This window comes from Geotrypetes seraphini, chromosome 4, assembly GCF_902459505.1.
Source record: "Geotrypetes seraphini chromosome 4, aGeoSer1.1, whole genome shotgun sequence".
In the NCBI taxonomy this organism is placed as follows: domain Eukaryota; kingdom Metazoa; phylum Chordata; class Amphibia; order Gymnophiona; family Dermophiidae; genus Geotrypetes; species Geotrypetes seraphini.
Window position 1 is genome coordinate 303,807,258 of NC_047087.1, and position 16,898 is coordinate 303,824,155.

At 40.8% G+C, this 16,898-nt stretch overlaps 1 protein-coding gene across 11 annotated transcripts in view; it reads right to left on the reverse strand.

Annotated features, from left to right (window-relative positions):
• XPNPEP1 (X-prolyl aminopeptidase 1) overlaps window positions 1–16,898 on the reverse strand; it is a 140,299-nt gene that overhangs the window by 26,740 nt on the left and 96,661 nt on the right. For all 11 annotated transcript variants that reach the window (XM_033942158.1, XM_033942159.1, XM_033942152.1 and 8 more), the window contains 5 exons: window positions 10,150–10,221; window positions 7,718–7,778; window positions 6,780–6,849; window positions 3,370–3,543; window positions 2,651–2,727 (listed from right to left, as the gene is read on the reverse strand). In XM_033942158.1, coding sequence (XP_033798049.1) covers window positions 2,651–2,727; window positions 3,370–3,543; window positions 6,780–6,849; window positions 7,718–7,778; window positions 10,150–10,221 — 454 coding nt within the window. The remainder of the gene's footprint in view (window positions 1–2,650; window positions 2,728–3,369; window positions 3,544–6,779; window positions 6,850–7,717; window positions 7,779–10,149; window positions 10,222–16,898) is intronic.

A 16,898-nucleotide genomic window follows, 5' to 3' on the forward strand; every position in this document is an offset into this window, starting at 1 on the left:
GACTACACAAGTGCCCAAACTTATTCACATCATCACGGGTTTATAAAAAAGCTCCGTATACATATAAATAAATCATTTTCATTCATACAGAATCAACTCTTTTTCAAAATAAGTTTTTCCAGAGTATAAACAGTGTAGGCAAAATTCAATGCCTTAATCGTGTCAAGCAAAGTGACTAGAATCCCAAACTAACTAAATTATTGGCGAGGGCTACAGCTCAACTTCACTTGTATAAGAGGTTGTGGAGGCGTAGAACACAGAATCACAGTAATAGCGAAAATGCACTCATCCGAAGGCTTTTAGCTCCTTGTTTCTACAATACGTTTTTGATATATATTTTTTAACCCAAGGTAGGCGCCATTTAAAATAAATCATACCTACTAGCTCCTAACTCAACTTACACACCGGTAGGCATCAATGTTAGACACTGGTATATTAGGACAGAGTTTTCCTGGCCTAATTTACCAGTCGTAACACAGATGCCTACCAATATCCAAGTCATTCCATGCCCAAACTCCTGCCCCTAACCACACCCACTTTTCATGTAGGCACCGCACCAATTTCCCATGGGGAATTAATTTTTTATTTGTTTAAATGAAATGATTGAAACCACCAATAAAAACCAATTAAAAAATTTTACGTTTCACACAGAAATCAGCTAGGCAACATTTTTAGAATCAGGGCCCTAGTGGCCAAATGTAGAGCCATGAACTGAAAGGAAAAAAGGTCTTTTTTTAAATCAAAAAAGGCATTCTCTGTCATGTGGGTTTTCTTCTACTACTCTCATTGCACCTCCCCCCCCCCAATCAATTAGGTTTATAACAGAACAGAGGGCAAAGGGAGCAGTGGGTTAATAGAGTGTCAACAGTAATAGAATTAATTCCCCTGATTTATGTCAGCTACCAAACTCTGATACCAGGGTCCTCAAATGCTTTATAATGGAAAGCCCAAGGCAGAGAGCAGAAAAACAAGCATGCTGCCATATATTAGGAAAAAACAAAAGGAATTGACCCCAAAATATCCACAAAGAAGAAAATCCAGAGAAAACCAAAAAAACTCTGTGGAGTGACGATGTTCCTAAATGGACTTTATTTGAAAGTATCAAAGTTCCAAAGGTACACTGAAATCATCCACATAAAAGTCAATCATCCACATAAGAGCCTTAAAGGACCTAGTCCGCTAGGGATACAGGACCCAACAAGGTCCGCGTTTCGACAAAAAGTCTTCTTCAGTGGTCCCTGGGGGTCCTATAAAGGTGAGTACGTGGGAAACAATTGTGTGGTGAGCCGTGTTGGGGGCAGTATCTCTAGCGGATTAGGTCCTTTAAGGCTCTTATGTGGATGATTGACTTTTATGTGGATGATTTCAGTGGACCTTTGGAACTTTGATACTTTCAAATAAAGTCCATTTAGGAACATCGTCACTCCACAGAGTTCTTTTTGGTTTTCGCCATATATTAGGAGACACCCCAAACACTCAAACCTCCATCCAGCACACTACAATCATTATCAGTTTTGCATTTACTGCTTTTCTTAGGATACAGGACCAAGTTTATCTGATGTCCAGGAAAACCCAGACATGTCCAGCTATGCATGGATGTGATGTGATGATGCCACACGCATGCACGTAACATCATCGCGTCACATCTGCGCATGATCAGAGGCCCCAAGCTTAAGAAAGAAGAGACGAGGTTTGTGTGAGGGCGAGCTGAGGGCAGAACAGGGTGGGACACGTGTCTTTTTTTTTTTTTTTAAAGACTAGGAAATCTCCTACACAGGACTGGAGGAACAGCTCATACCTTCATGTTCACATACTTCAAAATACGGGTCAGAGGCAAGCCTAAAAACTTTTAATGCTTCAAATATCCACAAAAAATGTTTCTAGCTCCTAATTTAGTTTCCACATAGAGTTGAAAGCAAAATTATGCACAGTAAATCAATCCAATTTTATGAATTTAGTACTGAATTCACATTTCTAGGCAGTACAAAAACTAAGTACTAGAGAATGATACAGGGACAAATTTTTCCCCGTCCCCAGGGGAACTCATTTTCCTGTCCCATCCCGGCAAGTTCTTTTCCTGTCCTTTCCCCGTTCCTAGAAACTCTGTCTTCATCTGCACAAGCTTAAACACTAAAATCATAAGTTGAGGCAGAGCTTACAGGAATGGGGCAGGGACAAGAACAGCGACAAAACTCACGAGGACAGGGAAAAATGTGTCCCCATTTTATTCTCTACTAAGTTCCACAAATTTTGTAGTTCTCTAGTTCAAGGGTAGGCAAGTCATAATTCAGAGCCACCAAATAGTCAGGTTTCAAACATATCCCTAATGAATATGCCCGAGACGGATCAGCAAACATTTAAGAAATTGTGCATGCAAATCTCTCATGCTTATAGGGTGTTCCTGAATTCTGACCAGTTTGTGGCCCTTGACTACATGAGTTGTTAACCCCAATCTAGCTTACTCAGTATGCCTGAAGTCCCATTTCCCCAATCCACAAGCCCAGTGTGAAGCCAAGCACTCAACGTGGCAGAAGGAAGCCCGCTGTGGATACCTTGGCAAATTCTACCATCAAAAGTGGTTTCAGATAGATCCATTAATAAACCTGACCTGCAGAAAACAAAAAAGCAAGCACTCCCAACAAAGACTCACCTTAGTTTCGGCACGGACCACCAGTACAACATTTTCAATCCGTATTCCAAAAGACCCATCTTCATAATACCCAGGCTCTAAGTAACCAGAAACCAATTGGTAATAAATGACATCATACAGCTAGCTTTCAAAATAAAGGAGGGGCTACTTCTGCCTGGAAGTGTAATCAATCTGCAGGGCCTAATGTTTATGATACATATCTCACATTCATTACAAAGTCAATTATTGGCGATTCCTATGGTAAAGGAAGCAAAAAAGATAACATCGAGGGCCAGATCATTTTAGGGTAACTGCCCCCAAACTCTGAAACAGGCGCCTGAGCCAATCAGGACCTTAGGCCTTTCCAGTGCATCCATGATGCACCGGGAGGGGGACAAGCCGCCATTTTGAAAAGATGGCTTCAAGGCAAGAGGGAGCAGGAATCCCTCCTGCCTGATTTTCAGCAAAAGGTATGGGGGAGGGGGGCGGTGTCAGAGGTGGAGGGTTCTCGAGCTGGGGGGGTCTGATTCCAACCCCCCAAGCCCACTAGACCCCCAGGATTTTGTGGGAGGGGGATGGGTGATCGGAAGGCGAGTGGCGCTTGTTGTTGGGGAGAGAGGAATGTCAGGGAGTCCCGTTTTTTGTGGTGGGGAAGGGAGGTGCGGAAGTGCGCCTCCGCCCCAGACGCCCCTACTATCCTCACTAAGCCACTGACTACACTCCAGCAAACCACAACCTACCATCACTAATAATCATGCCAGCTTCCAAAGGTTCATCTGCAAATGTTTTGTAGCTTATACCACAGGGATCTTCATGAACATTTAGGAAAGCCCCCACTCCATGTCCTGTTCCATGCAGGTAATCCAAGCCAGAATCCCACAGCGCTGAACGAGCAAAGGAATCCAAGAGATGACCTGTGAACCACACCAAATAAATCACTTTAAACACAAACAGGGTGAAATTCTGCATTCTTCTAACTATGGGTAACTCATGAAATTAGTGAGTGTAAATAAGCTAAGTGTGCACAGCAGAACCAACCAGCAAACACCTAACACCATCATGTGTCAGATCCAGATACAGGACTAAACAATGAAAAACTATGAAAAACTGCATTTTTTTTTTTTTTTTTAACACCAGGACTTAGATAAATGAGCACAGTTGAAAAATAGCACACAGTTTTACTATGAAGAATTATGCAAAAACCCTATATATGGTTAAGGTATAATTATTTTTCGGTGAAGTCTGTTTCTGCATGTAGCTTTCCTATGCAAAAATGAACTGCTTTGCATAATTTTACACCACGGTCACTATTTAAACCAGTGTCCCGCAAACTTTCTCGAGCCGTGGCACACTAAAGATAGTGGCCATGGCTCAAGGCACCTGGAAGTGCGCAGATATCGCCATGATGACATCACGCGCATGCGTGACAAGTCGATGTCCGCATGTGTGTGTGTGTGTAGATCCTCCAAGAGGGCCCTGAGATGCCAGTGGGGGAGTGCCAGAAGGGAAGAGGGTCAGAGAGGATAGGTACTGGTGCCCACCGATTGCCTACAGGAGAGGCACGTCCTGTAGGCAGTCAGCTGGCACTGGTGCCTCTCCTCCTCCCCAGTGTACCCGCGGCACACCTGAAATCTCAGGAGGCACACAGTTTGAGATACAGTGATTTAAACAAAAATTTGTAAGAATAAAACTAGCGGCAAAGAATTACTACTTGCAAAAGGTATAAAATTTAATGTCATCTACTTCACATTTCTTCAACCGCTGGTCCGCAGAAAATTCCTGCCGGTCCACACAGGACCGGCGAGATTAACTTATTCAATTATCAATCCGGCAAGATCGAGGAGCGCAGGGCCGGAGATATAATGGGGAGCCTCCGACTGTGTTTTCTTCCCTCCCAGCGGCTCTCCTTACAAGTGCAGCGATTCAGGAAGGAAGCCTTGGAGCTTTTGCTGAGTCGGGCCGCCTCCGATGATGCAACTTCCACTTTCCTCAGAGGCGGTGCGACCCAACAAAGGACCCGAGGCTGCCTTACTGAATCGCAGCGCTGGTAAGTAAGGAGAGTTGCTGGACGGGGAGAAAGCTGCTGGCATGGTGAAAAAAAAAAAAAAAAGGGACAGCTGCTACTGGACCTGGAGAGGGAGAAGGATAGATGCTGCTGGGAGGGGAGGAGGGAAAGGAGTCTGGGAAGCTGCTGGGTAAGGGGGAAAAAGGGACAGCTGCTACTGGACCTGCAGAGGGAGAAGGAGAGATGCTGCTGGGAGGGGAGGAGGGAAAGGAGTCTGGGAAGCTGCTGGGTAAGGGGGAAAAAGGGACAGCTGCTACTGGACCTGGAGAGGGAGAAGGAGAGATGTTGCTGGGAGGGGAGGAGGGAAAGGAGTCTGGGAAGCTGCTGGGGGAAAAGGAACAGCTGCTACTGGACCTGGAGAGGGAGAAGGAGAGATGTTGCTGGGAGGGGAGGAGGGAAAGGAGTCTGGGAAGCTGCTGGGTAAGGGGGGAAAAGGGACAGCTGCTACTGGACCTGGAGAGGGAGAAGGAGAGATGTTGCTGGGAGGGGAGGAGGGAAAGGAGTCTGGGAAGCTGCTGGGTAAGGGGGGAAAAGGGACAGCTGCTACTGGACCTGGAGGGAGGGAGAAGGAGAGATGCTGCTGGACAGGGGGAGAAGGGAAGGGAGAAAAAAAAAGGAATGAAACAGCTTGCAGGGAGATTAGAGGAGGGGAAGGGGAGAGATAGGAATGAGATGGGAAGGGAGGGTCAGCAGAGAAATTGAGAGGGACAAAGATGCTAGATCTGGTGTAGGAGAGATAAAAATGAAGAGAGCAGTGAAGCTGGAGTGAACCGTATAAAAAGGAGAGAGGGGCATAGGTTGGATGGAAAGGGGAGAGGGGCATAGAAAGAAGACAAATACCATATGGAAGGGTTGAGAGGTCAGACAGTAGATGGAAGGGGCAGATGCTGGATTGAAGAGACAGAGAGGGCAGACGCTGGAAGGAAGAGAGTGAAAAGAAGATGAAAGCAGAAACCAGAGACAACAAAAGGTAGAAACAAATAATTTTATTTCTATTTTGTGATTAGAATATATCAGATTTGAAATATATATCCTGCTAGAGACATAACTGGGGACTGCAGTATTCTGTTAGCATGATATTTCTATGAACTTGGCTTGTTCAGTTTTCTTGATAGTAGAGGGGATATATGTGAAGGGGAGGGGAGACAGGGTTTTATTGGTCCATGTTCTGTATATTTTTATTTATAAAATCACAATTGTTCAGAATATTGTTTCTTTTTATACTTTAATAAAATACATTCAATATAAAATCATAATTGCGGCTTGTGCAGATGGGATCAGATGGATTGCGGGGACCGAGCTCGCAGAAATGGAGCGTAAACGGAGTTTTTTAATTTTAGTCCTATTAGTTTGCCGGTCCACAAAATAATTCTTTTATTTCTGCCGGTCCACGGGTGTAAAAAGGTTGAAGAACACTGATCTACTTTGCATGCTAAAATTTACTGTTTTGCACATAAAATGGACTTTGCAATTGTCCACAATTCAATATCCCAGCCTCTCTGCCTTCTACTTAATGTTTTGAAAGAGTAACACAGCAGATAAAGACCAGAATGACCCTCCCAACTGCCCCAGAGCAATTTGTTATATTTGAGTAGGTGCACATACAAATTCTAATACGCAACAACCATTTCACCCACATCCCTCACTCAGCCTATTAAAGAAGTAATAGACAGCTATATTTCTATTAAAGTTAGAATACAAACTGTACAAATACCTCAACCATAACACCTCTATGCATGCAATCAAAAAAACAAAGCCATGTTACAATGAATAAATCCAACATATCCAAGTTAGAGAAGTTCATTTTAAAAGTTTGCAAAAAGCATGCTAGTTCTAGAGATATAAAGCACCCAGGCAGTACTGTATACAAACCAATAGTCAAATTCACAAACCGCTCATAAAGAAGATGAGCAGACCAACTCATGATCGGCAGTGTTATTTTGTTAATATTCTACTTAAAATAAGAAGCCTATGGCTATTAGCATTCCTCACTGTCTAAGTTCCCAGTGACATTAAGACATGCTCACAGGTGTGTTTGTAGAAGAATTGCCTAGTTCCTGTACAAACAAATGCAATACCACCAACCTTTTGTTCCATTTGGAAACACGGCTGAGCTTACAGCTATGTGACCCTTCAGGACATGTGTGTAGCACTCCTAAACAAAGAAAACAAACCCATTAGCATCCTTCCTAGAAGTAAGACTATTTTCTCGGACACCACGGGAAAGCTAACAGAGGTTAAAGCAAGTGATCAACTGGTCTCCGAGTGAACAGCGTAGAAACAAGAAGTCTCATACTTTTCAATGTGGTTCTTGGAACTTCTGAGCATTTTATGTGTTTCATTCTGATTTTATATTTTCAGCCTTATTTTAAAATTTCTCCACCTGTGTATTAATAAATACTAGCAATATATGTTCATTGATGGGTAACCAAGGATGGTTTTCAAGGGGCATGTGTCTTAGGATGCTCATTACAGTTAGAGAATCAATTATTAGGTATGTAGATAACAAGGAGGGGGTGGTTGTACATGAGGATCAGTTGTTGATTTGTGTCCCAGGTTCTAAAGTGGCAGACCTCATCCATCACCTAGTTAAGATTTTAGGCAGTGCTGGGGAAGAATCAGCCGTCTTGGTTTTGGTATCGGTTCCCATGTTTAATCACTTTTTCTGATCCCCTGAAGAAGCCTAGGGTGAAACGGATCTCGTTGGGATTAGGATTCCTCCAAACAAGCTAAGTTTTTTTTTACCTTGAATTTATATTGAATTTTGGTATTTAAATAATATGAAGAGGGTTGTTGGGTTCTTTAAGATCAATCATTAAATAGATGTTCCATTCAATTAACCAGCTTTGGTTGCTTGAAATGATTTGAAGGGAATCAGAGGTCTTTTTCCCTCTTTTGGTATATAAATCTATAGTCAGTATATAGTGTCTAAAGACATGATTATTCAAGATTATGACTTTTTGCTGCTCTACTTTTGGTGTTTGTCTGCAGTATATGCACATGCAATGACAGATTTGAGATACCTTTTCATAGGCAGACGGTGTACCAAAATGCATGGTTCTTGTCACATCAGTAGTCCCATCCCTTGTAAGACCAAAGGAAAAACAAAAAGGTATAATTTACTCAACGTTCATTCTGACTCTCCAACGTATTACATAGACTATGACAGCGTTTCCCAAGTCAGTCCTGGCGTACCTTCTTTCCAATCAGGTTTTTAGGATATCTGCAATGAATATGCATGAACTTGATTTGCATACATTGCATGAAAGATTTGCATATAATGGAGGCATATTCATTGTGGATATCCTAAAAACCTGAGAGGCAAGGAGTTACTCCAGGACTGACTTGGGAAACACTGGACTATGGTAGTTAATTTTTCAGCTATAGAAAATGTCCACATCACAAATTCAAGATCCGTCACACCTTCATATAAACACCTTCCCTTTATGTCAGCACTTCCCAAACCTGTCCTGAAAATTCCATACACCAAACTAAACTGGGATTCACACTGTATATATCCCTGTGATGCTTATAACAACTCAACACAAAAATCACAGATTTTATCAAATAAATATTATATTTAAAATGTGAAGCGCATATGGAAATAAGAAATGAAAAAAAGGGGAGGGTTATATTTTATATGACAAAATGAATTATTTGTAAACACAATTTTCATGTATTAATTGAATAGAATATGTACATTTCAACTTTTGTAAGAATGAAAAAATCTATAAATACAAAAAAAAAAAAATAAAAAAAGAAGCGCTCAGACCCACAACCAAAAGTGTTCAGTGTTGAATAAACTAAACAAAGGTTGCCGACGGGACCATCATCGCATTCACTGTCCCAACCGCCATCACTACTTTATAGATCATTAATGATAAGAAAAATGTTTAACTTGTCTATCCATGGCAGTCTATTGATAATTATTGACTTTCGGCAACCCCTGTATAAACTGCAGCGAGATACTCCCGATTCCGCTCTCACTAAGTCGGCCCCCCTACTCGAGTCCCGTCCCCCCCCCCCCCCGACTGAAATTCCATAGCCAGTTGGGTTTTTAGGATATCCACCATAAACATGCATAAGATAAAGCTGCATATATTAAGTCTCGATATATACCCTTATCCTGTAGATACTCACTGTGGATATCCTGAAAACATGACTAGCCCTGCTTTTTACCCATACTGGTGATAATTACTCAGTAAAGGATTCACGAAGTTTGACTTCATTGGTTTATGTTTAAATGATTTTTATTATTCCAGCAGTAAGAAGCCAATACAAACAGTAGTACCATTCAGGAAATAACATTTTCAACAATATAATCAGTTCCCCTCCCCTCCCCAAGAATCCATGGCCAGTCCAACAGCTGAGAGTGGGAATAAAATCTTAAAGATTCAAAAGTCTACTGCGAGCACGCGGTGTGAGGTCCTGCCAAAAGTGCTCCCACACCTGACAAAATTTGCGACCCGGGCCAAGAGTCAAGTCTCCCACCATGCGTCTCTCCAGTGTTGCGTGCACTATCATTAGGGATCTCCATTGTGCATATGACGGGGGATCACGGGAGAGCCAGTTGGTGAGGATGGCTTTTTTTCCCATCGAAAGGGCTCTGGAGATAAATGCTGACATTCCCCTGGGTTTGGGCGAGGCTATATTATAAAATCCAAATAACGCCCTCAGTTGCGGAAGCCATCGCCTTCCCCAAAGCAATGTGGTATATAGGCCAAGATGTCTGACTTCATTGGTTTAAATTCAATTAAACACTTACCGAATGAAAACAAAACAAAAAAAAGAATGAAAGCATACAACCATCTAACACAGCAGGGCAATTTATAATTTAAAAATTCCCACATAGAAGCAGGGCTAAAATGTTTTTCAAAATCAGTAAATAAAATTAACAGCAGGAGATCAATTAGGAAAGAACCACCCCTTGCATTGCAATATCCTGTTATTCCAGCTGCTTTCATGGAAAAAAAAAAACCCCAAAACCTCTTAAGACCATATAAAGGTTGTATGTTTTAAATTCTGTGATCAATATTCTGGAATTCTGTGTATTATAAGCGCCTCATTCCTATTTTTTATTATTTTAGGAATCTGTCTTAGGAAATAGGGTTAGGGTTCTTAAACTGTCCTAGAAATATTTGCTTTGCTATGTTGCTTTGATGAATAAACATTGCTTTTTATAAATAAGTAAAATTAGAAAAAACAACAAGAGTACGGATACTTTTCAAGGACATGTGATCACAGAACATCTTGCAATAAGCCCCAGGGTCAGTGCTGTGCAATGCTTGTGAATCGGCCTTGTGAAGTCTGTGTTCAAGGCCTGCACAGAACAAGACACTTTCTACCATTTGATTACAAGAAGAACTTCATCGCACCAGATCCCAGGCCCATTTATAAGCATTCATTTTTTTCCAAGCAATGCAAAAGCCAAAAATGATTTTGCCCATCCACTTACTTATACTGGGCACCCGAATCTAGAAGGAAGATCTCATTTACTGACAGTGTCCTGTTTGTCTCAGGAACTGGTCTGTTAAAGAAAAAAAAAAAAAAGTGTCTTTATATTCAAATTCTTTGTTCATCCAGAAAGCAAGAGGCATGGATCAACGGGATAAATGTCTAAACATAATATGGGGAATGTTTTGAAGCATTAGTTCTAAATATTTACCACAAAAAAAATATTTTACATTATTGTAGCTAACAAATGTTAATCCGACAGTGAGAAATTTTTTTTTTTACTTCAGAACTTCAATATAACCAACTCCAGTCAATTCTGTTGAAATGTCCCATTATGAATGGAAATTGTTTCAACAAAACAAGTGCTAACACATCTATAAATGCACTGATAAAAAAAAAAAAAAAAAAAGATTGTTTTTCTTCTTAAGATTGTAGGGCACTATAAATAGCACTATGCACCTGATGAGTATTTCAATAGCCAATCACTTATAAAGCAGAGAAAACAGCAGTAGCCAGAGACCTGTAAGACCCACCTTGTCTGCTTAATTTTTTTGCACTTATGTTTATTTAAATACAGTGGTACCTTGGATTACGAGCATAATTCATTGTAGGAGCATGCTCGTAATCCAAAATGCTCGTTTATCAAAGCGAGTTTCCCCATAGGAAATAATGGAAGCTCGCTTTGATGGGTTTCCACCCCCCCCCCCCGAGAACCGGCATTGCTCCCCTCGAAGGCCCCCCCCCTGCGATCCGGCACCCCCCCTCGACGCGATTGGGCATCCCCCCGATGCGATCCGGCACCCCCACACAGACACACACACCCGATGCGATAGGGCACCCCCGCCACAATCCAGCACCCTCCGACGCGATCCGGCACCCCCTCCCCAACACGATTGAGCACCCCCATGCGCTTCTTATTCTCATCTGGGCACACCGAACATCGGCCTCCTCGTCTGCTGGGCCTTGAGCATGTGCAGTTGCTCAAGGCCCAGCAGACGAGGAGGCCGATCTTCGGGGTGCCCAATCGTGTCGGGGGAGGCGCCGGATCATGGCGGGGGGGTTGCCCAATCGCGTCAGGGGTGTGCCGGATCGCAGGGGAAGGGTGCCGGATCGCGGGGGGGGGGGGGGGGCACTCGTAAATCGAGCCATGCTCAGTTTCCGAGGCACCGATTTTGCAAATGTTTTTTGCTCGTCTTGCAAAACACTCGCAAACCGGTGCACTCGTAAACCGAGGTACCACTGTATCTATGTTAAAACCCCAAAAATGAGGGGACCATAGGGTAACAGAATATATTTTGTTGTATACTTTTATGACTGATTCTGGCTCCTGAGATGGGCGCTTTGCACCGACATGCAGTTGTGCTTCAAGTCTGATTTAATGGATGCATAATAAACTCATAAGCATCGTCCACAATAAAACAACCATCACCGATAGCTTTTTGTGACAGGTGTTTTCCTGGTGTTTCTGCAATCTCTGCTACTGCTTATTCAAGATATTGTGGGCGGTGCTTGTTATGCTTTCTTGTATACGTTTATAAACAGTTCCATCGAAACTGACCGACTGCTGAAGTAGTCACTTTTTGCCGATACATAAACATTATCCTTGTGTTGGAATCAGAGTGGTCCCCATCCTCCATTTTTTGGCTTTACTTTATTGTTGTCCTTTGGGGAGATTTTATATTATATTAGGCAAAAGGCAATCACAAAATATCCTGATAACAAAAACTGGACCAAAATTTTCATTCGTCCTGGGGGGGAGCCTCCATGGCAGGAGGGAGTGGGCATCCCTCCTGCCTTTTTGGGGGGGGGGGGCGGGAGGAGAGTAGGGGATAGTTGGGGGGGCCTCCATTGGCAGGAGGGAGTGAGCTTCCCTCATGTGTGTACCAGGGGGGTACACGTTGCAAAACGTAAATCTGACCACGTCTCCCCACTCCTGGCCAATCTTCATTGGCTCCCAGTGATTTCCAGAGTCCAATTCAAATGCTCTTGCCTGGCTTTTAAGATTATTATAATAATTGTTATATTGTGTACAATTAACAAAATAAGGGGAGGGAAAGGGATTCATAATTGAATAATAGTTGATAACATGATTATAAAAATTTGATATGATGTCTAAATATAGTAAGGATAATATAAGATATATTCTATGAACAATATGTTATAGATATATCAAGTGTATAGTTAAGATAATTGTATGAATCTTTATGACACACTTGTTGTTATATTTGAAGAAAAATCAATAAAAAATTTAAAACTAAGATTATTCACGGCATCCTTCCTTCCCTAATCCCACTTTCTTTCAACTCCTCGTGCCCTGACTCCACCAGGACCGCCCATAAATTAAAACTATCCTTCCCCTCCCTACATGGTATTCTCCACGCAGGTAAACTGGGAAAATCACTTCTATTCAAAATCACAGGTCTCTGGAATGACCTTACTATCCCGCTGCGGAACCTGAGCTCCCTCCATTTATTCCGCAAGCAACTAAAAACCTGGCTCTTCTCTAACATGTAATTTCTTTTCCCTTACTTTTCCACTCAATTTATAAATTTATGTAAACCTTTTCCTACCCTTTCTCATTTTTTTTTTTAAGTTCAAAACGTTTTATTAGTATTTCAAGATAAGGTAAACATAACATAACATAGAAAGAATAAGAAAACATGTACCAACAGGTACATTCAGTCTTGCAGGCTAAATCGTATACATTGAAGCGTGATAAGAATATATACACTAAAGAAGGCAGGAAATTAGGCACAATCTCACAATACAGTAATAAGAGAGTCAAATGATAGCATGAGTTGGTAGAAGAAATGTCAATTAATACATATATCAATAATTTTACCCCACGTCCTGTCAAAGGCAGGAACATTGTGCATTGAGAGTGCTATTACTTTTTCATATTTAGCATATAATGAAACAGTATTCCACCATTCGTTATAATTCAGTGCAGTGAAGTTTTTCCAATGAGAAAGTATCATTTTTAACGCAATCAATACCAGAAATCTGAATAATTTATTATCATATTTATCCAACTTAGGGGATAATACAGTATTACCCCAAATTATTAAAATAAGAGATGGTTGTGCTGGAAGGGGTAATATCTGAGACATAGTAGACCAAATTTTGACCCAGAAAGGATGTAGTAGAGTACAATTGAACAGCATATGATCTAAAGTACCTTTCTGGGTGGAACAAGACCAACATAAGTCGGATTTGTGATTTGGGAGTTTGGAAAGTTTGTATGGAGTCCAGTAAGCTCTATGTAAAAGAAACAGCACCATTTGCTTGTAAGCTGCTGCTCGTGAGGAGGCAAATGATGTAAGCCATATAGATTCCCACTGAGGAACAGGCACTGAGCATGACAAGTCTTTCTCCCAGATGGCATACAGAGCCGATGGCGAAGGATATTTATATTTTTTTAAAAGTTTGTACCAAGCAGATGCTTCCCCTTTTTTGAATCTAAAGAGAGCACTCCATAGTAAAATGGATGGTACTTCATCTAAGATATTGTACTGTTTTATAGAGTATTTAACAGCCTGTTGTAGTTGAAGCCATCGGTAAAATTGGGTTGACGTTATGTTATAAGACTCCATCAACTCTGCAAAACTCAGCATCTGACCACGGTGGAATAGCTGGGCTATAGTCCAAAGATCCTGTTTAATCCAAGATTTCCATTCTATATATTTGTCTTGGATTTGTATTTGCGGATTAATCCATATAGATGAAGATTTGGTAGAATTCCATTGGTGTTCAGCAAACGCATCAATCTCCTTAACAGCAACTAGATGTAGATAATAGTATAGGCTGATCTCTACAGGCATCAGGTGAGATAAAAGGAAGCTGATGCAATAATTCTTTAGAGTATAACTTGTGTTCCAATTGTAACCAAGTAGGATATCTGTGTTCATCCGGTGGTAATATCCATTGTGATCCTTGTCTATTCAAAAACGCTAAATGATAATCATAGAGGCTTGGGAAGTTTACGCCCCCATTATTTTTTGTACACTTTAATTTTTTGAGAGCTATTCGATGAACTGAATTATTCCATAAAAATTTTGACATTAGAGATTCCATTTTAGAGTATGTTTTCTTCGGTAATAAGAAAGGTATCATGGAAAGAATGTAAGTTATTTTTGGAGATAATACCATTTTGATCGAATCGAGGCGACCCCACCAAGAGAGTTTCAGTGGCAACCATTTTAGTGCTGTGGATTTGATTAAACGATAAATATGTTCTACCATGAACGATCTGGATTCTTCTATAGTGGTACCAAAATAAACACCCAAATATTTCATCTTACTCGATATGTATTTAAGACCGTGATGAGCAATAACGTCACTGCATGGGTGATCAGTCAATGGCATAACTTCTGTCTTAGTGATGTTTAATTTGTATCCAGATAGATTTGCATATGAGTTGATAGTATTGAGTACAGAAGATATAGAGTCTAAAGTTGTATATATTAGCACATCGTCAGCATATGCTGAAAGTTTAATCTGCAAGTCTTCTACTTGAAAGCCAATGATATTGTCATTAGATCATATCGCTATAAGTAAAGGTTCCAAAGCTAAATTGAATAGTAATGGCGACAACGGGCACTCCTGTCTTGTCCCTCTAGAAGGGTAAAAGGGGGCTGAAAATATCTCATTGACTCGAAGCTTAGTAGAGGGATGTGAGTATAATACTTGAACCATTTTAAGGAAATCTGCTGGGAAACCAAACCATTCCATCACCTTGAAGAGAAAGGACCACTCGATCCTGTCAAAAGCCTTTTCTGCATCCAAGGCCATAGCTACAAAGGGAGTCTTGAGTTTTGAAGTAAATTCAAGTATCTGAGAGAAAAGTCCCGTATTATCACTGGAGATTCTTCCTTTCATGAAGCCTGTTTGGTCATTGTGGATTAAAAGAGGCAAGACATTATTCAGACGGTTGGCTAATACTTTGGCATACAATTTGGCATCCACATTAATGAGGAAGAGAGGTCTGTAATTGTGAACCAATAACGGGTCTTTTCCTGGTTTTGGCAGGACTATAGTCAGCGCTTCAGTGAATGTTCCCTCTGCTGATCCCAGCTGGGCTAGATGTGAGAAGTAATCAGTCAGAAAGGGAAGAAGATCTTCTGCAAAAGCGACGTAGAATTCAACAGTCAACCCATCAGGGCCCGGTGATTTACGTTTTGCCATGGAGTGTAAAGCTAGTTCAATTTGAGAAGTGAGAATCTGTCCTAATAAGGAGGCAGAATCATCCTTTGACAGAGTAGGGTGTGGCAGATGTTCAAGGAATTGATCAAAGAGCTCCTGGTTTGGTTTTTCAGATGAATAAAGTTTTCCATAAAACATGTGAAACTGGGCACAAATTTCAGAAGGAGATGTTACAAGAGTACACACTGTATCCATAATGGCAGGAATCTTTGTCTTTTCTGATTGGAGTTTTAAGTAGTTGGCAAGAAGGTGTCCCGATTTGTTCATGGTAGAGTAATAATTTGCAGATTTTACAAATAAATCTTTAGCTGCGGACGTGGCAAGTGTTAGATTATATTCATATTTCAATTTATGAAGTGCTGTAAGAGTATCTTGATTGGATATATCTGTTGAATGTAATTTTTCCAGCTCTATAAGTTTCAATTCCATTTGTTGAAGAGAAGCCTTATTATTTTTATTCGACTTTGAGGTGTAGGCTATAATAGTTCCTCTAATATATGCTTTAAAGGCATCCCAAGTAACGTGCCATGAGGTATCAGATATTTTATTACACTCGAAGAATTCCTTGATATGGGCTTTAGTGCTTTGGATAAACAATGGATCAGAAAGTAAGGTCTGGTTAAATCTCCACAAACCTCTTATTGAAGGATTGGTAAGACCTTGAAAGGTGAGAATAATGGATGCATGATCCGATATTGAGATAGGATGAATATCCGCTAATTCCACATATCTAGTCAACGAATAGCTAGTTAAAAAATAGTCTATTCTTGAATATGAGGAATGTGGTGGAGAGTAAAAAGTATACTTCAACTCTGTTGGATTGAGTAATCTCCAAATATCTATTAGTTTCAATTGTGACATAAGGTCTTGTAAGCTATCCCAAGATTTAGATGGTCTATATGCTGTGGATGATTTTCTATCCAGGATAGGATTTAAGATTTGATTGAAATCGCCTCCAAGTATACATGTCATAGTTCCAGTTGAGGAAATAAGGTCGATTAAAGATTGGAAGAGGGCCGGATCATCGATATTAGGAGCATATATATATTGAGCACTGTTATTGAAGTGGATCCAATGGTCATATCAGTTCTAATCCATCTTCCATTTGTATCAGTAGTATGAGTTAGTATGGTGATGTCTTGTCTAGTACGTATCAGAGTGAGGACTCCATTTCTTTCTCCAGCAGCCGGAGAGAAAATAGGGGGAAAGGCCCATTTCGGATGGATCTTAGATGATTCGGTTGCGGATAGGTGGGTTTCCTGAAAGAGAACTATATCAGGATGGTATTGGTCTATGTATTTCAGAATTTTAGTACGTTTAATAGGATTATTAAAACCTTTAACGTTTAATGATAAACAGGAAAAAATCATGGTATCAATTGAAGCTGATTCAATCTAACATATTGGTAAACTGAGGAGAGTTTCTGAATTAGAAATTCAAAAGCGTAGATAAACATCAAGTATTCAGCAAAAAGCATGCATTCTACCATAAAAGCATCTCCAGTAAATGATAAGGTATATAGAAAGTTGTTCTTTGAGAGCAGCATTA